General features: G+C 39.1%; 2 protein-coding genes and 1 long non-coding RNA gene across 7 annotated transcripts in view; 2 read left to right on the forward strand and 1 right to left on the reverse strand.

Moving 5' to 3' along the window:
* Positions 1–4: 4 nt before the first annotated feature.
* ttll6 (tubulin tyrosine ligase-like family, member 6) lies at positions 5–20,960 on the forward strand. Of its 5 annotated transcripts, none has more exons than XM_026178039.1 (17): positions 5–68; positions 1,529–1,603; positions 3,399–3,576; positions 5,875–5,912; positions 6,747–6,865; positions 8,053–8,183; positions 8,573–8,729; positions 8,819–8,962; positions 9,267–9,352; positions 9,442–9,667; positions 10,577–10,755; positions 10,854–11,042; positions 17,619–17,778; positions 18,052–18,351; positions 18,447–18,503; positions 19,290–19,428; positions 20,117–20,960. In XM_026178039.1, exons 3-17 carry the CDS (start codon positions 3,428–3,430, stop codon positions 20,353–20,355), a joined length of 2,313 nt encoding a protein of 770 aa, XP_026033824.1. In that variant the 5' UTR covers positions 5–68; positions 1,529–1,603; positions 3,399–3,427; the 3' UTR covers positions 20,356–20,960. The 5 variants fall into 5 exon arrangements, with proteins under 5 accessions (XP_026033824.1, XP_026033825.1, XP_026033828.1 ...); XM_026178040.1 differs by having other exon boundaries at positions 8,053–8,168; XM_026178043.1 differs by lacking the exons at positions 5–68; positions 1,529–1,603 and having other exon boundaries at positions 3,515–3,576; positions 5,872–5,912.
* The window catches only part of LOC113028071 (uncharacterized), a 10,130-nt gene continuing 5,831 nt past the window's right edge, over positions 20,393–24,691 (reverse strand). Inside the window, exons 2-3 of the long non-coding RNA XR_003273185.1 lie at positions 24,394–24,565; positions 20,393–20,451 (exon numbers count right to left, since the gene is read on the reverse strand). This is a non-coding gene — a long non-coding RNA (uncharacterized LOC113028071). The remainder of the gene's footprint in view (positions 20,452–24,393; positions 24,566–24,691) is intronic.
* The window catches only part of hoxb6b (homeobox B6b), a 5,089-nt gene continuing 2,644 nt past the window's right edge, over positions 22,247–24,691 (forward strand). Inside the window, exon 1 of the mRNA XM_026178055.1 lies at positions 22,247–22,938. Within this exon, the coding sequence (XP_026033840.1) occupies positions 22,825–22,938 (114 nt within the window). The 5' untranslated portion in view covers positions 22,247–22,824. The remainder of the gene's footprint in view (positions 22,939–24,691) is intronic.

Genomic DNA, 24,691 nt, shown 5'->3' on the forward strand with positions numbered 1-24,691 from the left:
CGTGATTCAAAGAGGTGTGGACAAAGGGGGAGCAACACCCTCTAATATCGATGACTTCACCAGTGCAGGTAAGTAAGAACTTTATCAAAGGATGATGAGACACTATTGAGCTGTCAGTTTATCAGATACACTAGCATAGAACTGAAAACGGTCAAATGCAACAGGTTTTGAGTGCTAAAAGCCCAAATATTAGTTGTCATTCAACAGAACCACAAACTTCACCTTAGAAATGACAAAAACTCAGCAGATTGTGTCAAGATATGTCCAATCATAATCAGGAAAGGCAAACTGGGGCGGTAGATTGCCACTCTCAAGGCTTCAGGTCTATGTCAGGGTGACGGACAGAATCATATGTCCCTTGGACAATCCTTGGATTCACGATTGCAGTTTTGTCCCAGCCCTATCTCCTCTCAGGGCTGTCTGAGGGCACATAAGAGTTTGCCCAACCCATCTATGTGAGTTTTGTAGGAAAAGACATTCGACCACATGCCTCTTTGTGGGTTGTAGTTTTCATGAGGTATTCAACCCCTGTTCCACCACAGTAAGAGCTTGGTTTGGATTAAATAAATCAGACTCATTACTGTAGATGTTGGACTTCACCAGGGCTTCCCTTTTTCAACAATTCTGTTCATAATTTTAGGATAGAATAGGTGCAGCCAAAGGTTGGAGGGTCTTGGGGTTTTATACAACGATGTTCTGTTGGTTTCATAGAGCAACAACCTGCAGCTTGTGCTGGGGTGGTTTATGAATTGGCTGGGATGAGAATTAACACCTCCATGTGCTAACAGGATGGAGTGTCCACTACAGGGCTAGAAGGAGTTTATGCTTCCAGTAGAGGAGTTTAAGTATCTCAGGGTTTCGTTCACAAGCGAGAGGAGATGAAAGCAGGAAGCTGACAGATGGAATGACACATTTGCAGTAATACAGATAATGTACTGATCTTATGTGATAGAGAAAAGTCAGAACGTGAAAGCAAAGCTGTCGACTTACTGGTCAGTCAAGGTCTGGGTCGACACACGACATAGTGGAGAGATTATGTCTCTCAGCTGGCCAGGGGATTACTTGGTATCCCCTCAGGAGAGCTGGAGGAGGTGGCTAAGGAGAGGCAGGTCTGGGTCTTTGTTCAGTCTGCTGCCCTCATGACCTGGATAAGTGTCAAAGTGTCTGAAAATGGATGGATGGCTGGATGGATGCACACGTGAATTATCCCAATACTGCTGAATTAAACTGGGTTAGTTTGAGTTACCATTCACCACCGAAATCAGTCAAGTGACAGAGTTCCTCTTTGAATCTTTTTGAACTGTTAGCAGTTTGTAGACTTGGATTTATTAGCTTGTGCAAATGATATAGACTTAATTTTGCATTTTTAATTAATTGAACTGAATTGAATTTACTTTATTTAAACAACTTGATACAATTGAGAAAGGGTTTTGCAGCCTGGTGCATGTGTATATGTGAAAAAATCCATATGAAGTTGTATGTATGTTTTTTTTTTTTCTATGTATACTTTTTCTCATTTGCATTGCAGTACCTGCTTTTGTTGAACACTGAAGGAGAGCCTTGGAGAAATCCTTCACGGGGCTGTAACTGAATCTGGGCTGAGGTCAGTGGGGTGTTTCAAGCCAGTGTAAAGCTCACAGTTCAGGGTCAGGATTATCCAGATCATTGGATCCGAGTGCTGTTACCTGGCACCGTAACCTCCCACTGTGTGTACCTGTGGTGTCCCTTTTTAATGCCACCAACCTGCAGTATTCTGTCACGATCATTACCAGGAGTTCACTTGAACTCACCTTGACCCTGTAAGACACCAGACAAGAGTCAGAGGCGAACGGCTGAGACGCTGCTGTGACAGTGACTCAGTTTAGGTCAGAATGCAGAAAGATGTTTACAGAAGAACACGTAAATAACCCGAGTTAAGACCTGTACATTGTCTTTGTGTATTTCACACAAAGCCACACTAATAGGATAGAATTATCCACGCTAAATGAATCGTATATTGTATACTGAGGACTAATTATAGACAACAGAGGTGTGTACTATGAACCAAGTTCAACATAGTAAGGCTTTCTTTTCATTGGCTTTCTTGACAAAAACAAGTCAGAGATAAGAGGTTATCAACAGTGTGTACTCCTCCTGACTGTTTCAAAATTGTGATTAAAGTCATAAAAACGACAATCCTTTTGCTATCAGGATGCGTCAGAACACTCTTCCTTGAAGAGATAAGCTTTTCAGAGTCAGTAAGTTTAAATCACCTCTGATTGTCTGATTTTAGTCTTATATTTTTAATCTTTATGTTTTGTAGTTTGTTTGTTTTTTTTAATATATGTGAATTGACATTTGGCTGTCTGGTTAAGTCTAAACTATCCTGCTTTCCGCTTCCTTCAAAGCAAGTTGTAAACCCCTTTAAATGTACTGCAGGAATAAAGTAAATTATTATTATTATTATTATTATTATTATTATCTTTTTTATTGTTATTTTAGATATAATGAAAAAACATTCAAAATGTTTGCTGATTGCTTTTAATTAGTAGTAGTAGTAGTAAATAATTTTCCTCTAAAAGTTATGTTTCTATGCAGCCTCTTTGCTTTTATTAAATTTCCCCCATATATCTCAGTTCAGGATTCTCTGAGTGCCATGTCTCTCTGCTTATACTTGCAGTGATACCTGCTACTTATATAAAATTACAAATAACTTGTGTGATGTTTATCTGGAAGAGTGTATTGGTGATCATTTCAGTGTGGTCATTTAGTAAAAGTGCTTTTAGGCTCGACAGTTTCCTGTCAAAAAACTTGATGATCAGGGTGATCGAGACAGCGAATGGTGCTTTGTGCTGCCTTTCTACTCCCAGTCGAAGGCAGGATGTTGTTGAGGAGATAAACTGTATAATATAAAAAGATAAATCTGTCACTTCAACAGGGAAAATGGGGAAGGGATACTACTAAAAGACAACATCTGAAGAATGAATAGACTGAGATATTTTCACTGGTGTCCATGTATTGCTTCCTTACACCACTTATGTGTATTTTTAATTTACGTTATAAAAAGCAGTAAAAGTAAAAAAGTGTCACACTTTAGCACTTCTGCTTGGTATTAGGATCATTTCCCCTCACTGTGGCTGTAGTATTACCCACTCCCTGTATCTGTACTGCCACAATAACCCTTGAATGCCAGCCTGTGACAGCACGCTGACAGCCAGAGCACTCACCTGATGAGAGAGATGGAAACAGAAACATGATTCCACGCGTGCACTTACAGCATGTAGTTTGTTCTATTTGATTGAATTTCATTGTGTGGCTGTATGGCACATACCATTCAGAATGAGAGATATGAGTGTTGGAAAATTGATCATTTTTCTGTTTGTGTCACAATTTCATGAAGTTTTTGGCATGCCTTGCAGGTCAGCTGAGCACATGTTTCTCATTCAGGATGGGTCTACCTCTGGACAGCCCAGAAAGAAACACCGACACACATAAATGTGAGCAGCGGGGTGAGGGAGAGGAGAGCGAAAGCCAAACTGAATCTTACAAATGCATGCCGCAACCCGTCAACAAGCAGAGAAGGAAAAGCAAGAAGAGGTACTTTACTGCAAGAGCTCGTCCATACGATGGCAATTCTGAAAAAGTTTGAACGCTGTATAAAATGTGAATGCAAGCAAAATGCAATGTTTTGCAAAGATCATAAACCTGTATTTTATTCACAAAAGAACATGAACTGAGAAAATGTGCCATTTTTTTTATAAAAATATTAGCGCTTTCTGAATTTGATGGCAGCAACATGTCTCAAAAAAGTTGGTAAGGGGCAACAAAAGGCTCAAATATATTCTTAAATTGGTAATCTTTCCAGAATTAAAATATTTATTGAATTTATTGACTATAATTAAAACAAAAGAGAGAAACTATAAATTAAAAATTAATCTAATATGTATACAGGTCATAAAATGATACCTTTGAAATGTTGGGTTAATTCTTTTCAAAGTTTTGTTAAGTGGGTGTAACTCACTATTCTGTAAAATTGGCTGCTTTGGCTCCTCCAACCAGACAAAATTCTTTCAAAAGAGTGTGTCCATTATTCAAATTGCACTTCCAACCTTACATGGGTTGATCGTGAACCTATGAGTTTTTAAGATGAGAAAAGTAATAATTAAGAAATGTCAACTTGGTAACTGAAGTTAAATGTTAATTTCCTTATTTTTGTCATGTGTTAATGTGTAGCTGCAGGGTGCAGACTCAGAGGCAGGACTGCACTCAAAACAGCTTTTAATACAAAAATACCAAAACTCAGACTACACAGAAATTAATTATATGGACAATATATGCACAGGAAGGAATCAGGGCAGAGAGGAAACACCTGGGCAACACGGGTGAAGAGAATCTAACTGATGAGAGACACATGAGAAAAGGGACTATCAAAAATAAGACATGAGGCCCAGACAAGACGCACAAACTTGACACAGGAACAGAGTAACAGAACACAGAGACATGACTGAAAGAGGACACAAGACTAATCTGAGAGAACAGACAACCACAGAGCACAGAGAGAGATCACAGATGAAGATAACCCAATATTACAAACTAAACAAAGAAGATAAACAGATACACACTATGACCTTGACATGAAACTGGACACAGACCAAAGGCAAACAAATACAGAGACAAAGACTGACTACTCACAGATACAGAACAAGGGTGACACAAGAGTGAAACTAACACTGATACAGAACTAAGGACCGGAAATATAAATAGCAAAACTTGGAAGTACAAGGAAAGCAACATTAAACTATAAAGACAACATGCCATGGAACAAGAAAAAATCCAAAAATAAACCAAAAAACATAAAACACATCACCTAAAAACCTAGGATGCTAACAGTTTTGAGTGTGGAGTAATTTAGAAGGATGTCACGTGAACTCAATATAAGTATTTGATGCCAAAAAGAAACATTTTACAAGTAATTAGCTTAATTAGCAACAAGTTGTTAACATGATGGGGCTGTAGAGAGAGGCTCACCTCAAAAAAGCGTGATTATAAATTGTGATACAGATATCAGGATATTGTTACGGTCAAAATCAACATTAGATGCCTGTGTGATCTTTGAGCCCTCAGGTGGCACGGCCTTAAAAACAGGCATGGTTTTGTCATTGAAATACACAGACTACACAGGCTCAGGGACACTTCCAGAAAACACTGTCTGTGAACACAGTTCACCGTATCATCCATGAATGGGATTAATCCATATGCTACCTATGTCCATTTAATTCTGGGTCCCTTTTTGTAATCACCCAGCTGTGCTTGAATTAGAATATCCCCAGAAATGTGCTCTTAGATTTCCTTCCATCTTACTTTGTAATTTGAGTTGCAACAGCAAAATAGAGCCCCTAATTGTGCCAGAGTATAATAATCTTTTAATCACAGTAATGTAAGCTCTCCCTTTCTCTTTGCCAGTATAAGAGTTTGAAATCTTATTCTGGGTTTTTCCCTTGCCAACTGTAGCACAATAATAATTTCTCCCATTTACTGAACTGTTTGTCATTTATTTCTGTTGAGAGTGTTTGAAATAGATATAACATGTTTGATATGTTTTCAGTGTTCTATTGTGAATAAAATATGTATTTATGAGATTTGCATATCATTGCACTCTGTTTTCATTTACATTTTACACAGCATCAGTTTATCTGGGGTTGTACTTTTGCTGTTATCTCCCTTTGCAGGTATATTAACTGCCAAGCACCCTGTCAGTTATGATTCTATAACTCGTCCTGGAGGCTCTTAAGGTCTCTTTTCTCACTTATCCTCATCGTTCAGGAGAGCAAAACGAGGCACTGTGCAGCACAGCAGATGTCTGTCCCTCTTTCTGTCTCTCTTGTCTTTCAGATGACTGTGGATCAACCTCACCAACTGCAAATATGAAAGTGGTACGTCTGCTAGAGATCACTAAATCATGTATGTCCAATTTTAAGTTGTTTCTAGCTAGACAAGGCTGAATACAAATACTACAGATGTCAAATAGATAAAAGCATGTGGACAGTGCTTTTTCCATTTGGATCTCTGCTGTAAATCCTTATTTTCATCATATATACAGTATTATAGAGATGTATGATCATATTGAGCGTGGGCAAGTTTCAAATAATGAAGTCACAATGCACTAAAAGCTCACCCTGATTTCATCATTGAGTGTTTAGTGTTTAATGTTTCAGACAGCTCTAAACACTCAGTTTCATATTTTATATTCCTCCTCTCAGCGTGAGCAGGGAAACTTCAAATCTGCTATTTACGAGGGGCAGCCAATCAGAACAATCATGGCTGAAAGGTTTCAGGAAGTTGATTAACTGAGGGGTCACACAAGGCTCGATATAAAATAAATATATAAAATCCCAAATGTGAAATGTGAAATATTCACATGATTACTTAACAGACTTTGTAAAACACATCAAATTCACACAATACAAAACAAAAAGGTTCAGTAACAGATAAAGCATCTAATAACTGCACAGTAAAATACCACCAATAATCCAGTCCTACTTTTAAAACTGCCAGGAATAAAAAAAACAAAACAAAACAACAACATCTAAATAATAACGGTAATTTTTATAAAGTTTGTCTCACTCTATGTATTTCATTTTAAAAAAAACAGCTTCTTTTTTTTTACAATACACTTTAAAACACTGTACAAGCAGAGAGGGGCCTCTGGTTGCCTGTGGGAAACAGATGGAGCGCTGTTAAGATGCTAAATGCTTGATTTGTCACAGTGTGGCGAGCTGCTCGTAGATACGGCCTCAGAGAGGCGATGGACGGTGAAGATTGGACGCTGTTCTGGACCGACTGCTCAGTGTCTCTAGACCGTGTTAAGGACATGAAGCGTTACCAGGTAATCAATGCACCTAACTAACCTAACACCTCCATCACTGCCATCATCAGAAAAGATTATTGATGCTTCATTTGATTATTTATTGATTAAATGTGTGATTGTATTTGTGAAGCGGAAAATTCATCAGTTTCTTCAAACTATGACATTTTTCTAAATATCTTTACCAATGAAATGATGATGTACATGTCCTTTTTCAGTCCATGCTTTCAATTTGCCATCATACTGGGTAATTCGATGCAGTCAGCCTGACTCTCTTTGACCATGAGTAATTTATTAAAGTAGATTTGTTCGAGATCCTATCTATCTATCATACATTAGCTAGCCTACATTAATATTATTTAGGTTTCTCTTGTGTTGTCAAAACACTTCTGGCCTGTTGCAGCATGGATATTACACCACTGGAGTTGTGCGCTGGTGTCTAGCACTGGGACTTTGGTAGCGGTTGTGGGGTGGGAGCTCTGTGTATCAGACTTGTTTAAAAGATGTAACTAACTACTGTGATATCACCCAGTGTTTAGTGAAGTCTTGAGCTGAGTGTTTTTACCATCAACAGCGTGGTGTTTTTAAACCAGATGTTACAAAAAGCCATGGACATCTACGAGCTACTTTGGGTTGTTCCTCTATTTACAGGGGGTCACCGCAGTAGGTCACTCTGCATGTTTGATTTTCTAGATTTTTTTTATTTATTTATTTTTTCTTCCTGGTTGGGTTTTGCGTCTCCGTTTGGGAAACCTTTCACTTGTTTAAACCCATCCCAAAAAGAGCGATGAGGCCAAGGACTGTCTTCTCATAGACTTCTGTTCATCTTGAGCTGTTTGCAGTGCGAGTCATCACTCCCTGCTGGCTGTTAGAAATAATGCAGGTTTAAGGCACTTCTGCACAGGGTTCACTATTCAGGCTCTGGAGCTACATCTACTGCATCTGCTACACTGTTAGGTGTGTTCTTCTGTTGCTCAGTTGGGATCGGGGGAATTTGAAGTCTAGATCACAGATGTGGGCTCTTTGCCATGTTCCTCTTGATATTTCTGAGCAATATGTCTGAAAGCAACAGCAACATAAATGCCAGGACCTGAAATTCCAAGCAGAACACTCCATGATCAGTTCTTGTGATTTTAAATTGGTGACTGATTGTTTAATATATATTGTAGGCGACTGTCCTGTAATGCCGTGTAAACCTGTCTTTGCAGAAAATAAACCATTTCCCGGGGATGAGCGAGATCTGCCGCAAGGATTCTCTGGCCAGAAACATGAACCGCATGCTGAAGCTCTTTCCCAAAGATTACAACATCTTCCCCAGAACATGGTGCCTTCCTGCAGAGTCAGTCTGCACTTTCCACTCTGTTTTATTTCCTCCCAAAATCTATCTACCACATTTTTGAAAACTACAAAATAAAAATAAGAAAGACAAAAAACCCTCTAGTGCACAAATTCAACAAAACAAACAAAAACAGAAACAGGAGTTTTGTTTTTTTAATTATTATTCTGGCTCTAAATCTTCCACGTATTTTAAAAAGGATCACTAAACCTTTTCAAACACCTCTTATGTAACCTTCAGTATTAATATAATTCTTTCTCATCCAGTGCGTGACGTTAGATCTGTGAGGTTCCCCCCCCCCCCCCCCCCCCCAAAACAATGTTGTTAATATTTAGGAATTAAAAAGATAATAGGTTCACTCATCTGTGTTCATCCCCTCTATCTCACTGCAGTTACAGCGACTTCCATGCTTACACCAGGGCCAAAAAACACAAGACGTATATCTGTAAGCCTGACACCGGTTGTCAAGGCAAAGGCATCTTCATCACCAAATCCAGTAAAGACATCAAACCTGGAGAACATATGATCTGCCAGGTTTACATCTCCAGGGTGAGCAAACGGGTGCAACGCATAAAACACCTGCAACAAAATGCACAGTGTATGATGCTTTTTCTGTTCTTTATAAATGACCTCTTCAGCCTTTCATCATTGATGGGTACAAGTTTGACCTGCGTGTCTACGTGCTCGTGACGTCATGTGACCCATTCAGCATTTTCATGTTCAAGGAGGGCCTGGCTCGCTTCTGCACCACAAAGTACAGTGAACCAATGCTCAGCAATGTGGTAAGAACTGTTAAAGATGGACTGACCGGTGCCTGGGCTGACTTATAGAGACACACTTATTTAGGTCCAGTTAACTCTGCATATATCTCTGGAAGTAAATCTATGGAGAATTTTCAGAATAAAAGCCCCAAGTTAGTGATAGGAATTTGGCAGAATAGTTAAAATGGTCAGTTTATCTGTTTGTTTTTGTTTTTTTTATATTTTGTATCATATTTTATTTTATTTTGATTTTATTGATTGTTGTATACGTGTTCCTGTGAGTTTAATTACTTAAATAAATAGTAACTAGTCTCTCTAACATTAGGATGACGTGTGTATGCATCTCACCAACTATTCCATCAACAAGCACAGCGAGAATTTTGTCCGTGATGAGGATTCTGGGAGCAAACGGTGAATACTGCTCACACTGAAGATGGTGCATGATGCGGTACATCGCCAACGCTCTTTAAAGAATCCGTGTTCATTGTTGTTCCGTTCAGAAAGCTGTCCGCCCTGAACAAGCTCCTGGAGTCCATGAACTACAGCACAGAGAAGATGTGGAGCGACATCGAGGACGTGATCATAAAGACTCTGATCTCGGCCCATCCCATACTCAAGCATAACTACCAAACGTGTTTCCCCAACCACACCACCGGCAGCGCATGCTTTGAGATCCTAGGCTTCGATGTACTGTTGGATCACCGGCTCAAACCCTGGGTGTTGGAGGTGACAGACCAGTTACACAATACTGTAAAACAAGCATATATGTGATTGTTACTCATTCAGCCTCACTTTCTCATGTTCTGGAAAGCCGTATGATTCTTGACTGAAAGGTTAGAAAAACATTATGGTCTATTTTCTCTGTCAGCTATCTCCAGGTCTTTACTGAAGCTTTATTCCATTAACTAAAATATAAGCCTAATGGAAATATTCTGCATGTGTTGTACCAAATATACCATTAATTTGTTGTCTTTGGGTCTTTGGTAGCCTGATTCATGGACATGTTTTAATCCACAAATCAATACAGTCTCTCAAGTAGTCTATTGGGATGCTTTTGGGTTTTTTACTACTCATATTATTTTCTTTAAAAGTCTGTCTTTTGACAAAATAGCCTTTATTTATTTTTAAATAAAGGCTATTAATCCCAGCTTTAATCCCAGCCCATTCTTCAATGGTCTCTCTCCCAAGCTTCTTGAGATTTGTTTGTCTTCTGGGGACAGACCTTGGTCTTAAGTTCACTTCACAGATTTTCAATGTGATTCAAGGCTTTTTTCCAGGCCAGTCAATAACATTCCCTTTGGTCTTCTGAAGGTAGTTCTTTACCAAGATAAGAGCCAGATGAATGCCGGGACACGTATAAATGACACAAACACATCTGATCCCAAACAAATAATAACAGTCAAATTCTGTAATTAAAGAAAAAATAAAAGTTAGGGTATGTTTGTATTTTTGAAACAACAACTGGGTGTGAGGTCGACATTTGCATTGTGCCCTTTATAAATCTTATAGATCTTGAATTACAAAAAAGTTGGGTAAACATGAATTGGTGAATGGATTAAGTTAGCTTGAATTCAGCCAAATTTGTTCAGACCTGTGTGTGTGTGTGTGTGTGTGTCTGAATATATTTATGTCCAGGTGAATCACTCCCCAAGTTTTACCACTGACTCCCAGCTGGACCGCGAGGTGAAGGATGCTTTGCTGTACGACACTCTGGTTCTCATCAACCTGAGCGCTTGCGATCGTCGTAAGATTACTAAAGAGGAGAGACGCAAGGTGAAGGAAAGGCTGCAGCAGCACCGCTCCAGAGAGGCCAGGTACGGTGAACAGATATGGTGTGAAGTTTTCCCAAGGTCACACACACCACACATCTGTAGTGAAGGTTAGTGTTTCCGTGTGTGTATTTTATCGGCAGGTCAGAGGAGCTGCGTCAGTGCCAGGCAGCCACGGTGAAGCAGATGGAGAGGTACGAGGCCAAACACCTGGGAGGCTTCAAGAGGATTTATCCCAGAGAGGGAGGGGAGAAATACGACAAGTACTTTAAACACAGCAGCTCGCTCTTCCACGAGACGGCGGCATCAAAGGCCAGAGAGGAGTGTGCCAGGTACCTCCAGCGTGCTGTCAGTACACTCACAGACCGTTTCTGAAGTCATCCACACAGACACAAAGAAATAAGTAAAATAAAAAAGAAAGCAGAGGGAACACTCCAGTGCAGGGAGAACTGAATTATTCTGCCTAGTTTCCATATAAATACAGACACTTGGGTAATAATAATAATTTTTATTCATACAGCACTTCTAACATTTATGCAGGAGAACTAAATTAACATCTCTGCTGTTATTTAAAGGGATAGTACAGTGAGAAGACTTTATAAAATAATATTTATCATAAAAAGACCACAAAGATCGCAAAAAACTTAAATTTCTAGCTTAACCTGTGCGAGGTAATAATTTCTCATCTTGTGACAAGTGGTAGAAAAACTTAGCTGATTAGCAAGATGGATGATAAAATGAACATAATAAATAGGAAAATATAAATAATTGGGATTTATCATAAATCTTTTTAATCACTGTATGTGTGACGATGTCCGTGCAAAGTTTTTGTTCAGACTGGCTCGCTCAGTAACGAGGTATTAGGTTACATACAGGCATAGATGCATATAGGCTACAATCATTATAACAAGATATTTACTCCTTACAACTGATAAATTTTTATTAATAATTTACATTAAAAAATGCAAAAAGAATCTGGATCAAGTTTTTGTAATGTGAAGATCCAAATCATAATAAGTTTAATATTTTGTGATTTTGAATTCTTTGCTGGTAGATTTTTATGAGCTCTGTGAATTTTAATTTACATTTCAAGATGTAATCTTACAAATTGCTTGACTGATAAATAAAAACACTTACATTAAATACAAATATTAAATATTTTTGCAAATGTGTTTGCTGATTGGTAATAAAACACTGGACAAATATTCAAATATGCAGTGTGCTTACTTACTAAAATCTAAATTAAAGATAAATTGTGATTTATTTATTTATTTTTTTTTCCAATGAAGGAAAAGGAATAGACGACATTTTAAATATTTTATTTGGAATGTTGCCTAAAAAATGCATAGCAATTCATTTATCTATTTTCCGCACTATAAGGCACACTTAAAATCCTTGAATTTTCTCAAAAATCGGCAGTGCACCTTATAATCTGGTGGCCTTCTCTATGAATTCTGGCTGTGTTTACTGACCTCGAAACGATTTTATGTGGTACACGGCGCTCAAAAATCTGTCAAAAAATGTTTTAGGACTTTGCTAAGCTATGAAGCCTGATGGATTGTCTGAGCGTTATGGGTACTGTAGTCAGGAGCCTTGCGACTCATAGTAATCTGGGTCCAAAACTCAGTCGCGTCAGGCCCCAAACGAACACTGTGTAAATTATTTTATCTTTAATAAAAATGATCAGTGTCGCTGCTTTACCAGGTGTAACAATTAAGTTTAACATCCAGGCATCCATGAAAACAGAATTTATTAAATTTAACGGAGTTAGAAGTTAGCAGGAAGGTAGCAGAAAGTTAGCTCGCTAGTTACCTAAACATGTTACCAAGCATGTTCTGACTGAGAGATTTCTGGGCAAAAATAAAACGTACAGCTCTGCTATCACTTCCAACATGAATGAAAACAGAAAACTAAACAGCAGTGACGTTTGTAGGGTTACTGAAGTTGGACTAGCTGGTATATAATGCTGTGCTAGTGATCGCTAGCGACACAGCTATGTTAGCATATCAAAGCATAACACAGTGAACCTGGAGAATGAATGCTAACTTTTTTCCACTTGCTATAAGTTCCCGGTGTTTGTTTGTTTTGACAAATGCAATCACTTGGAAAATTGCTGTATACCAAATTTCAGTAGGGGAGAACAACTGAGATAATCCAGCCACAATATGAGGTTAGTCATTAATGTAAAATAAGATAACCTTTATTAGTCCCACACATGGGAAAATTTGTTTTGTTACAGCAGAAAGTGGACAGTGCAAAATTACATAGCAAAAATTAGAAAAACACTGGAACAACATATACTGTTGTTCCAGTGTTTATAGAGCAGCTACCAGAGAATTCAACATTAATGAATCAATGGTATGGAAGTGGAAGAAGCAAGAGGAATTAGTTGAGTAATGTTTGACTTATCTGACTGTTTTGTTTTGTTTAATGCGCTTTATAATCCGGCTTGCCTTATGTATGAAAACGGACCCGTTTGTCGACAGTGCACAGATCCCGTGCGCCTTATGGTCCGAAAAATACGGTACTATGATTGCAGTTCATTTAAAGAATTTTTAAATAATCAAATGAAAATCTTATAACATGAGACTAAAATGTGCCCCTAAGTGGTTCTCTGGTGACCTTTTTAAGAAAAATGTGACTGCATTTACATAAACATAACCTTTTAAGAATGTAGCTTCATATATTTTTGTAGCTTGCATCAAAGTATTTAAACCCAAGTTTTCAGAGTTCAGTGTGAGTAATGAGATACAGCTATTGTTAGAAAGTCGTGTATTTAAATGCAAGTAGAACTAAAGAACAAGACATCAGTGATTTAAAAAAAATAAAATAAAAACAGCAGACTGTGATAGGTGGATGAAAAAACATGCACATAAGTAGTATCACTAATAATTAAGCACAGACTAAACTGTACTACAGTACAAAAATACAGTACAGTACGAAGACTAGTAAAAGAAAAATGCGATTATTGTTTTCAGTTTTCTTAGTAGATGTTTCACATAGGTCTTAAAATATTCCAGATTCCAGGATCTGTGGAAGCCAGTTCAGGTGGTTGTGATCCTCAAATCATGACCTTGTTCTAAATCCAATCATTTTTATTGATGATGATGATGATGATGATGATGATGATGATGATAATAATAATAATAATAATAATAATAATAATAATAACAACAATATATGAATCAATAATGCAAATATGTTCTTCCAAATGTGGATTAATTTTGCCTTTTTAAAAGTGGAAAATATTCGTGTTCTGTATATAGACACAAATCAGTCAATCTATTACATACAGGTTGTCATGGCACCAAAATTGAAAGACAGCTAGAGAAAGTAATGACAAAGTGCTCAAAGTTTTTTCTGAGACTATTAATGCAATTGGGTCCTAGTTTCTATTAATTTTGGTTCCCTATTGTATTACTTGTTTTTTTTGTTTACTTATAAATTAGTTTAGTTGTATAAGTTCCCTTCTTGTTCCCCAAGTCTCTTCTCTGTGTTTTTTTTTTTTTTTTCTCCTTTTGTGTCTGCTTTGTGAAGTCAGTTGTGTCTTTGTGTTTATCTTTTTGTGTGTTTGTCTCAGTTTTAGGTTTCCTCTTTTATTTTTCTAGTCCCTTGTCTTACGTGCATTGTGTGAAGTTTTGTTTCCCTTTGTTGCATTATTAGATTCTGTTCACCTGTGTCTTTTTTACCCCAGATGTTTCCTCTCTCTTTACCTCATCTGTGTTTGTCTGTAAGTCCTCAGTTTTACTCAGTTCTTTGCCATGTCCTCCTTATCCCATGTGTTCCCCCTGGCGACTCCGTTGTGAATCCCTCGCCGCTGCTCTACATTAGTGTGTATTCTGTATTTTTGTCCTCAGCACTTCCTTCCTTAGGTCACATCTCTGTCTTAGGAGCGTTTGGGTCTGTCTCTTACCTCCCGTACAGATAATCCATGAAAGGCTGATGCAGAAAAAAGTTGAGGCCATCTCAGTTTTGATTTGTCGCTCCTGGAAATGATACGTAGCCAGTCGCTTCTTTGCCGGTAGTGTGATCACACTCAGCTGTACATGCAGACATGCCTCGGGGTGATTTAATATGTGCAAACATTATGGAATAATTGAACAAATTGAAGGATTTAAACCTGTCCTAATAAAACAGAATTTAATAGTGCGTAATCCTGCCACCAAATTATGTGCAGTCATGGAATAAATTTCCCTTTAAGACACTGATGACACTCCGCTGCATGTGCCTGTAATTCTCACGTTATTAAATTAAAAGGCCCCTGTGTCTGCCATGAAAAACTGGGTGTCACATCGTTTCCTGCTACTAACTATGATTAGCCAACAGTTTAGATAGCAGTTTGATCAAATAGTAGAGATTCTGGACAACTATGATTTCTCAAAGGGCAAGTGTTTGTCGTCGTGTTCGATCCTGCTCTCTGCTGTGATCGTCACATCGAAGACCACCTGTTTCCACCTACACGCTTAAATCTGCTCTGCTGTGTGCTCACTTTCATGCAGACTTCTCAGATATTTCCTAAAACAGTCTTCACTTGTCTTCATGACAGTTTAGTTGTTTTTGTACAGCAATGCCATGGTCTTTTTAGTGCAGTTTTCTGGTTTCTGTTTTTGTTAATACGCTCAGTCCCATATTTATCTCTCTACGATAGATACACCTTCAGCTTTCTTTGTATTTCTTGAGCTCTCAGCGAAGGCGGTCGCACTTTCTCCTCTCCTCCTCACCCTTATCTTCCCTGCTTCGTCTCTATGTCCTTGTCTTGTCTTGTGTGAATTTACTTTCCCTGGAACAGTCTCTCACTGTCGTTCTCTAAACCTAAAAGAGAATTATGGATTTGATCAACTGGTCTCTGAGTGCTATTGACACCCTTAATGAGAAGTCGGGGCTCGGGAGAGCCTGAGTGCCCTGGAGGGACTTTCCCTGCCGGTTACACGATGGACGGGTGGAGAACTGGAGGACCGTGTGCCTGGCGGGACTGTCGATCGAGGACGCTGAAGATATCTACCTATTCGGAACCATGATAACAGGGTTCATGCTGATCGGCGTTGGCTTAGCCCTGGTTTATCAGAGAAATAAGAAAGCGGAACCGGCTGTTCAAACCCCCACAAGGCTGTCCGCTGGATTCGAAGCGACGGGACGAGGTGCGACCTCTCACAACGAACGTAATATGGTCAACACCTTGGAGACGCTTACAGCTGCTGTGAAGGCTCAAAACAACACCATTGAGCGTATGAGGGGAAACATCAGAGAGAGGCCTGCTCAAAATGACACCCTTGAGCGACAGTTGGAAAACATCGCGGAACGGATCACTGCAGTTGTGAGGTCTCAGAATCAAAAGACTGACAACACCACGGAACAGAAGTTTAATACCATCATGGGGAGGCTCGCAGCTCTTCAACTGGAGATCGAGAGACCAGCCTCGGAGTGCTAGAATTGGAGCTGCTCACAAAGGAGAAATCAACAATATTCAACATTTGGACACCACGGCCCCAGCTGCAGGCCCAAGGCTGGAGCCCACCAAAACAACTCCCTGATAACGACTGTGTGATGACTATTCTTCCCGCCCCATGAAGGACACCTGGATTGGCTGGAGGACTGTTTACTTAGCCTGATAGGCCGAAGGACACTGTCTCAGCTAAACTATGGACACGCGCACACACACACACACTTACACTGATAAGCACTCACTCATCCCCCTCCCTTTCCAACGCCTTCGATGCTTGTGCCCTACCGGGGATGATAGCAGTCAACTGGACCAGCACAGATGCTGCAGGACCGGATGCGCTGTCTACGCCGGCTCTCTCTTACCCTTTACCCGCCCCTGTTGCTTGTCTCGTGTTTCTATGGTGTATTGATAGTCATGTGCTTTTGTGCTGAGGTGTTTTTTCTTTTATCAAACTGTTCTCCCACTAGGAGCTCAGTCTGAGTGGAGTTTTTTTTTTTCTCCTCCTCTTACCTCATGTAGTGTATTTTCGTTGTTTTTTTCCTATCAGCCTACCTTCTGACATGTCTGCCCAATGTGATGTTTGTGTAAAGTTGGTCAGAAGGTTCCTTTGTGAGTGCGCATGCGCCATTAGCGTGCTGCCTGCTGTAACCCCTAATTTCCCTCGGGATGAATAAAGTATTCTGATTCTGATTCTGATTTTGGGTTACTATTCCAGCCGTGTCTCCATGTGAGTTTTTCACCTCTGTGTGTGGTTTGGTTCTTTTGTTATTTGGTGTTTTATTTTGGTAGTCATCATTTGTCATCTGTGCTTTGTATTTTTATTCCTCCCTTGTGATTGTGTTAATTAAGTTCCTGTTTCCTGCATTTCATGATAAAAAGGAACCAAATGCACAATATATATAAATATAAATAAAGCAAAACATTAATGGCTGATTCCACCTAAAAACTAATTTAAAAGTTGAAAACAAACATTCTGTCTTTTTATTTATTTATTTTTTAACAAAATAAAAATGGAAGATGAGGAAACTAAAATGTAGAGACAACAGAGTGCATCATGGAGACAGCAGGAAAATGTGAACAGGCAAAAATCTGTTTCAAAATAAAATACAAGACGGGAAACCAAAATAAGTTGTTCTCTGCATTAAAAAAAGAAAAAGAAAACAAACTAATAATAATACAATTATAAGTAAATGTGGATGAGACTTATCAGATTTAACTGGTTATTTTACAGAAGTGATCACTGGAGTTTAAGTTTTTATTTATTTATTCAAATTAAGATTAATGGACTTGCAGAAGGATCCGAGTTTCTTTTTCTACACTCAATATTTGTCCTCTGTGGGTTTTTAAAAAAAACAAACATCTAAAACAAGAGTACCATAATAAAGCTAAAAAAGTGATTTAATTTGTTTAAATACTTTAAATTATTCTCAAAGTGGTTCTGAAATGTGTGCTTTTATTCTTTTAGGCAACAGCTGCAGGAGCTGCGTCTGAAGCAGGAGCAGAATGAGCACTACCAAAGGAGAGGCCGGAGGAGAGACTCGCAGGGGGAGACTGCAGGGGAAGGAGTCAAACCACGAAGGGCCCCATCAGCCCCGACCCCCATTTCTAACTGCGACCCAGCATTGGTGAGGCTGTGTTTGAAGATGCAGTACCCAAATGTAACCACAAGAGGGAGACACAGCTTCAGTCCGTGATGAATGGCTTTGACTCTGGCTGGTCTTTCTGTCAGAGTATTCTTTAGATTATCTAAATAATATTCTTGATCATTTTATTCAGTTTTAAATAAACAGATTTTATTTTCAGTACAGCAAACCAATGATATTCTCATATATTTTAAAAACCTGCATATACATCTTAGCAATAAAAACTATTTGATTTAAATGTTCTTTCCCCTCCAGCCTCCTGTGTCCGGCCTGTCAGCAGCTCCGGAGTCTGCAGAGGTCCAAGAAGAGGAGCAGGAGCATCTGGATAAGGAGGAGGAGGAGGAGAAGGTGGTGGAAGAGAGGGAGGAGGAGAAAAAAGTGGTATTAATAGGCGACCACGAGCAGCTCGGCGTGCTGTACCAGAGGCAAAAACTATTGCAGGACCTCGGGGTGGTGAGCCAGATCCAGCAGCTGCTGCAGGGCCACAGAGAGGGAGGGGGAGCAAACGACTTCTGCTCCCAGCAGCAGAGAAATCATCAAAGGCAACACAGGAAGGTAAGGCCTGACCACCAGTCCATGCAAAATAAACCATTTCTCATTTATTGTGAGTATTATTAACTGACAGTTGCCATCATCCTTTTTTATTTCAGTTGGATTCACTGACACATTTTTGTCAAAGGACTAAAGAGCAGGACATACCTGTGCAGGTACTCTCCAGCCAAATGAATCCACTGCTCTTCTTTCTTTATTTTAAATCAGTGCTCATAATCTTAAGAAATTAATCATGTCAGCTGCCCTGTCTCTTTAACTTTCAACTTTAATAGGTGGTCAGCCTTTCTTCCTCAGTCTTAATAGAGAATTAAAGGAAAAAGAACATTTTCTATGATTGTTTTGTAGCTTCTCATTCCTCACCAGGACTGCAACAGCACTTATTTTCACTGCTTATTTTCAGTTTTTATTTTAAAGATTAATTTATTTGTCAGTGTATTAAAATATTAAAAAGAACACTTTTAGTTTATTATTATATATGATTAAAACCCCCAGCAAATTATCATTTATGAACAGCCTGAACCAGTGAAAACGTTTTATTTTTACTCTTATAATAATTAATAGTTGATTAAAATCCATGATAATTAATGTTGTTTTGAGCAACAAGTTGATTTAATCCGTTATTCTTTGCATGTCTGTTTGTAACACATAGTGTTATTCAGGCTTTGCTCTGGATTTTGAGTTGAAGAAACATTTTCCTCAGCATGCAAAGCTCAGGTTGTTTGTAAATTTGATGGTTTTTACCTCTGAAAGTGATGAAATCCAAAACACATCAGCGTCAGCGGTTCAGCAGCGGTTTGAATATATAAACAGCCAAAAATAATCATCAGAGGAGAATGAATGAAGTGGGTTAACAGTTCATAACCCTGACTGATAATTCACTGTGCTGAATAATCATTATGGCACAGAATCTAAACGGCATCGTTTTATCGCTGTGTTCGCAGCAGCTCGGGTCCGTCATGACTCAGCAGCGTTTCCTCCGGCCCACTGTGCACCGCAGCTGCCCGAACGGCGAGTCCAAGAGCCACGGCAGAGCGGGAGAAATACGCCGGATCGTCAGCCCCCAGCAGGCGTCCTGGCCAGGTAACCATACTGAGATCTCAGGTCAGCCACAGAGAGGTAACGCTGGTTCATTTTCAGCCTAACAGCCAGCTTCTGCAGGCTTTTCTCTCCAGCTCCTGCTTCCTGTTTACTAAGGAGGCTTTGGTACGACTGTAACACTGGAGATGTATAAATAATACTGAATTTAATGTCTTTTCCCCTCCTGCTGTTTTCTGTTTTCCGAAACATGAACATCACTTGAAGAAAATGTAGAAATACATTTTTTTTTTAATCACCAAAAATGCATAAAAAATTAAAATACACGGGAGAAGTGTTTAAATCTACATAAAATTACCATCTACCATTAAAATTACCATGAAAATATTAAAACATTTATTTACTGTGTCCCATTTTGGGTTGTTTTTTTTTTAAACATTTTTATAAATAAATAATCAGGCTGTGCTATTAGTTTAGGAAAAAATCTGTTGATATTATTTCATTTGCAATAATTTCCACACACACATAATTAAAACATCAGAAAACACAATGGGCTCTTGTGGAAATGGTAATAGCATTTATACAGAGATTTCTTTCTTTTTTTTTAATATATTAACTATTCAGAGTGGGGTGTGTGTGTGTGTGTGTGTGTGTGTGTGTGTGTGTGTGTGTGTGTGTGTGTGTGTGTGTGTGTGTGTGTGTGTGTGTGTGTGTGTGTGTGTGTTTGTCTCAGACTTCTTCTTTCTTCTGTTTTCAGTCAGCGACTCTCTGAGCAGCTTCTACACCGACGCCCGGTCCCGTCCTGGCATCCCGACCATAAACTGCATCTCCAAAGGAGGCCCTCGATGCACCAACGACGTGTCCCACGACCCCGACGCCCTGCGCAGCCTGCTCGTCATCTCCACGTGCGTCCCGCTGCTCCGGAGGCCTGGCTTCCCTCACAGAGCGACCCAGCACGGTAAAGGGCAGTGAGGGCAGCGGGACCGCCGACCTCACGAAGCCCCTCCGAGTCCAGACCTGCAGCTCTCACCTCACACTGAAGCTGCTCCACAGAGAAATACAAAGAGCCTTGAAGAGAGAAAATTCAGAAATACACAATGCCTTTGATAAACATGGATGTTTGTATATAGCTTTTATACCTGCAAACCAGCTGCCTGCCACTGAATGAGCTCCAGCTCAGTATTTTTTTTAAATACTGACTCTTTGTACTCAGATTTATCCATTAAATCTAACCTGATGCATAAATCTGAGATAGATGTTTAATATTTTTGCTCTGAGGATGAATTATTTCAAACAGAGTGCCAAAATAAAAGCATGCTGGGTTAACATGATATTGAAATCTTTTACTCTGGAAGAAAAAAATGTGATTCTAATAAACTCACTGATTTATATGAACACAAACTGGCTCAGCTAAACTGAAACTATTAAAGGTTCATTATTTAATATTAAATTTAGTTTGAAAAGCTTCACACTGGGGGACATTAAGGATAAAAGCCAGCTGCTCTCATGTTTGTGCAGTCAAGTATTGAAAATAACTTTATTTGCGCTGATGATCAATAAAATGTCTTTTTTTTCAAGTGATTTAGTTTAATCGTCTTTATTGTCACTTTCTGCAAAAAATAAGATTAAAAAAATCTACTTTTTAAAAGTAATAAATATTCTTTCTGTGATTACATTTTAACACATTTTTTTCTAAATAGTTTTAAATTTCTTTTTGATGGTGATTGCCTCCTTTCGTCTCGACGGCTTTCAGATAAGAGGCCATAAAGTTTTACAGCTTCTCTGGATCCGGTTTCTTTGTAGCTGGCTGAGAGCAAGGTACCAATAAACTAAAAAAAAGAAAAAGATCAAATGCGTTGAGAAATTATTCGATATTATTTTAAAATGTGAGGAAGTGTTTTCATTACTGATAAATATAAATATTTAGTATCGAGTCCACTTGCATTATAAAGCGCCTGAGCTGTTTTCTGCAAGCTCCTGTGAAACTCGGGGGTTTACAGACGAATTTAATTAATTATAATTATATTTATCTTTTAAAAAAAATTAAAATCTGGGGGGTAAATTTAGGAGTCAATAAAGGATTAAACTATGGCCTAAATAAGACGGTACCTGTGGAAGTGTTGGGTTTTTTTGTTTGTTTTTTTTGTTTTTTATTTTAGACTTTAATGAAATGAAAACGTTAATTCATATGTTTTAACATTTTGTGTTTAAATCTTAGCCTAAATTTTAATGAAAAGGCGCTATTATATTGGACTTTGCGTCTCTTTGAGGGAGAAAAATGAAAGCGATGGGGAGAATGTTTTGTATTTCAGGAATTTATGGTTTTATTGCGTCTATAAATGTCGGAAATCCTCTCTGTCAGTGTAAAACACCAGAATACCGACTGAAAGAATACTTTAAAAAAACAACAACAAATCAAATCGGAAATGACTCATTAGAAACAACAAGAAAAAAAGATGAATACGTTTTTAAGGCCCAAACGAGGGAAAGTTTCATTCTGAAGTTGGGCTGTTTCAAGTTTTTCTGACCTTAAAATCCGCCTCAGGATGGCAGTTAAGCTCATTCCCATCTTTGGCCAATTTGATCTGGAGGAATTTCTCCACATTTGGAGAGATTATAATAGTCTTAATGCAAATAATCTTCACGCCTGGAGCCTTTTTATTTTAGAAAAATAAGAAGACTCAATCACCCGCGTCTGCGGTTTGGAGATTACATGATTATTTTTTCCTGAAAGTGACACATTTGACAAAATGCAGGAGGAAGGACTGGAGCCAGATTCACTTCCTGTTATTCGATTTGAATTTTTGGGTACGCGAATAAGACCACTGCCGTGGTTAGAGATCAATAAGAAGCTACAAACCTTTCTCCAACCAGATGGATCAGAACCGAGAGCGCATCCTTCCCCGCAGACCACCCTCACACCTCCACATCTTGACCCGTTTCTACCATATTGACGCAAAATTTAAACATTTCATTCTTTGGGAGAAAATAAAGATGGCGGTGAGGAAAGCGCGTCCAAAGCACAAAAACGGCCGCTGTTTATGAAAATTTACAACTTTGCCTTGGAAGTTTACGACTCGCCTGGCTCGGGGATTGGTTGCTGAGGGGTCATGTGGACAGCAGGAATGGGAACTTATTTCCCATGAGGTTATATTGCAGCTGCTGTTTTCCAACCGCTCGTTCACTTAACACTTACTAACACAAGCTTTTTCTGGGCTCTTTGCATGTGCAGTGAGCGTTTGGAGTGTTGGTAAGAACAGCCGCTCGCGGTTTCGTGCGTAATTCCCCCCCTCTCCCTAAAAAAAAAAACAAAAAGTAGGCGATGGAGGCTCTGCGCAATTCCTGCGCCGTGCGCGCCTCGTTAATGTGGCTGTACTTGTGTGGCTTTATGTTCGTGAAAATGAGGGATCACCACACTCCTGGAATAGTGGGATTACTTTCATGAAATCACTTAAGCAAAGTGGGGATTTTTTTTTCTTTGTGGGGCTGACAGGAAGCGAAGAGGAGCTGCTGCGGAGTGGCACCCACACTGGAAATGACGGATTATCAACAAAGGTAAGGGCACCATGTTTCTGATATTCCTGCTGGTGCTGCTGCTGCTGCTGCTTCACTGTCACTGCAGGCCTGATGTTTACAAAGCTGGAAACGGGGAGATCTGTCTTTAAGAAAGGGAAATTACCCTCTCCAAAGCATTTTATTATTCCGCTTGCGCTGTTTGTGCTATTCACAACCAGTTGCTGCACTCTCTGTTTAACCCCTGAGGTGCTGCAATTCCTTCACACGCCAAATATTTTCCCTAAAATGGTGAAAAAAGACTCTTTTGCCGAGTCTGAGGCCTGCTGGCGACTGGTGTTGTATAACCAGGTGGCTTCAGGCCAGGCAAGCTTGACTTTGATGATGATGATGGTGATGGTAAAGGGCCTGTGCTACAGCTGAGTCATGTTTTTCTTGGGGGTAAAAAACAAAAAGATCTCCGGCTACACGTTTTTCACTCTGCTGATTGATTTATTCGGATTATTGTAATTCTTTTTTGTGCTTTTATTCTGAAGAAATCGATTTATGCTGATATTGCGCACCGTGTCCTAGTTGTATCTTTTCGCCTTTCTGCTTTTCCCCCCTCACATTTTTGATGTAGCTTTAAACAAATATTCGCTCTGATGCATCCTCGTCCTGATTTTGCACAAAACGCGGAGTCAATAATCACCGCTCTTCTCTTTTATCGATTTATTTTCTATTTCCGGCGCCTCTGCAGGGTGTTCTGCGTCCTTTTTGATGCTGGGAGTTTATGGCTGAGGCCATAACGTGACGGGAAAACACGGGATTGCCTCTTTGTTAGTCAGTGTTTCTCCAAATGTCCAGCAGCTGTCCAGCACCGGGCTGCAGGGACTGCGGCCTGGCGGAGAGGCGCCAATCCAGCTAAAGATTAAGATTTGATTTCATCTCAATTCTGATCGAAATATTAAAATATAAAATGTTTTCAAAGCAGACATGACGCAAACAGAAAATCTGTGGACCAAGGGCGCAAAATCAAAGACAAGAGGCGGATTATTCATTCCTGATTATTATTATTTTCCCTCCGTCTATGAAGCTCTTATACAATTTATGTGTTTTATACTCACGTTAGAATACTTTTAAAACTGCTTTTTTTCTGGGTTTTATTCAGAGTTATTGGCTTTTTTTTTTTTAAAGGGAAACTAACTGAACAGAAGGAAATAGAATAATTTATTATAAATGCATTTTCCTTCCTTTTTGAACGAAATTCTGCAAACTTTACATTTCGAAAAGCGACTTAGCTTCAGAATGGAAGCAAAATTTGTATTTTATTAATTATAACAATCAATCAATACGAGTTAAATGATGGACAGAGAAGAAAAACACAGAAGACTAATAACAGTCGCCTTAATTTCCCTCCTCGTTTGCTCTTAAATACAAATTAGTTCATGGGTGAAAACAAAGAAACGAAAAGCAGGCTCCAGGCACCTGAGACGTCTTTCAACCCTTCATACTTACCAGTTTTTTTTTCTAAGTGTGAAATTGTTGTCCACTTCATCATGGTGTGTTAACGTGATGATGATGATGATGATTATGATGATCCTGAGTGCCGGCGCGTGTCCTCCCCGCTGCTCTCTGCACGTCTTCGTGGACTTCAGTCAGTCAGGGTTGAATCAGGATGAGGTCTCACCTTCGAAGAGTGAAATATATGCATCACTGACGCAGGTTTCTTGCGTCCATGTGGATCAGTTGGTGCTCGTTTTAAAGGGTTTACTGGCAGAAGAGTTTTATTCCAGACTTTGTTGGCTTTAGTGAA

The sequence above is a fragment of the Astatotilapia calliptera genome, chromosome 8 (assembly GCF_900246225.1).
Source record: "Astatotilapia calliptera chromosome 8, fAstCal1.2, whole genome shotgun sequence".
Lineage (NCBI taxonomy): Eukaryota > Metazoa > Chordata > Actinopteri > Cichliformes > Cichlidae > Astatotilapia > Astatotilapia calliptera.

Coding starts and splice junctions, on each gene's coding strand:
- ttll6 (XM_026178039.1), top strand. CDS start 3,428: ATGGGTCTACCTCTGGACAGCCCAGAAAGAAACACCGACACACATAAA. Junction 6,866..8,052: donor AGGACATGAAGCGTTACCAG/GTAATCAATGCA, acceptor CTGTCTTTGCAG/AAAATAAACCATTTCCCGGG. Junction 10,756..10,853: donor CACCGCTCCAGAGAGGCCAG/GTACGGTGAACA, acceptor TTTTATCGGCAG/GTCAGAGGAGCTGCGTCAGT.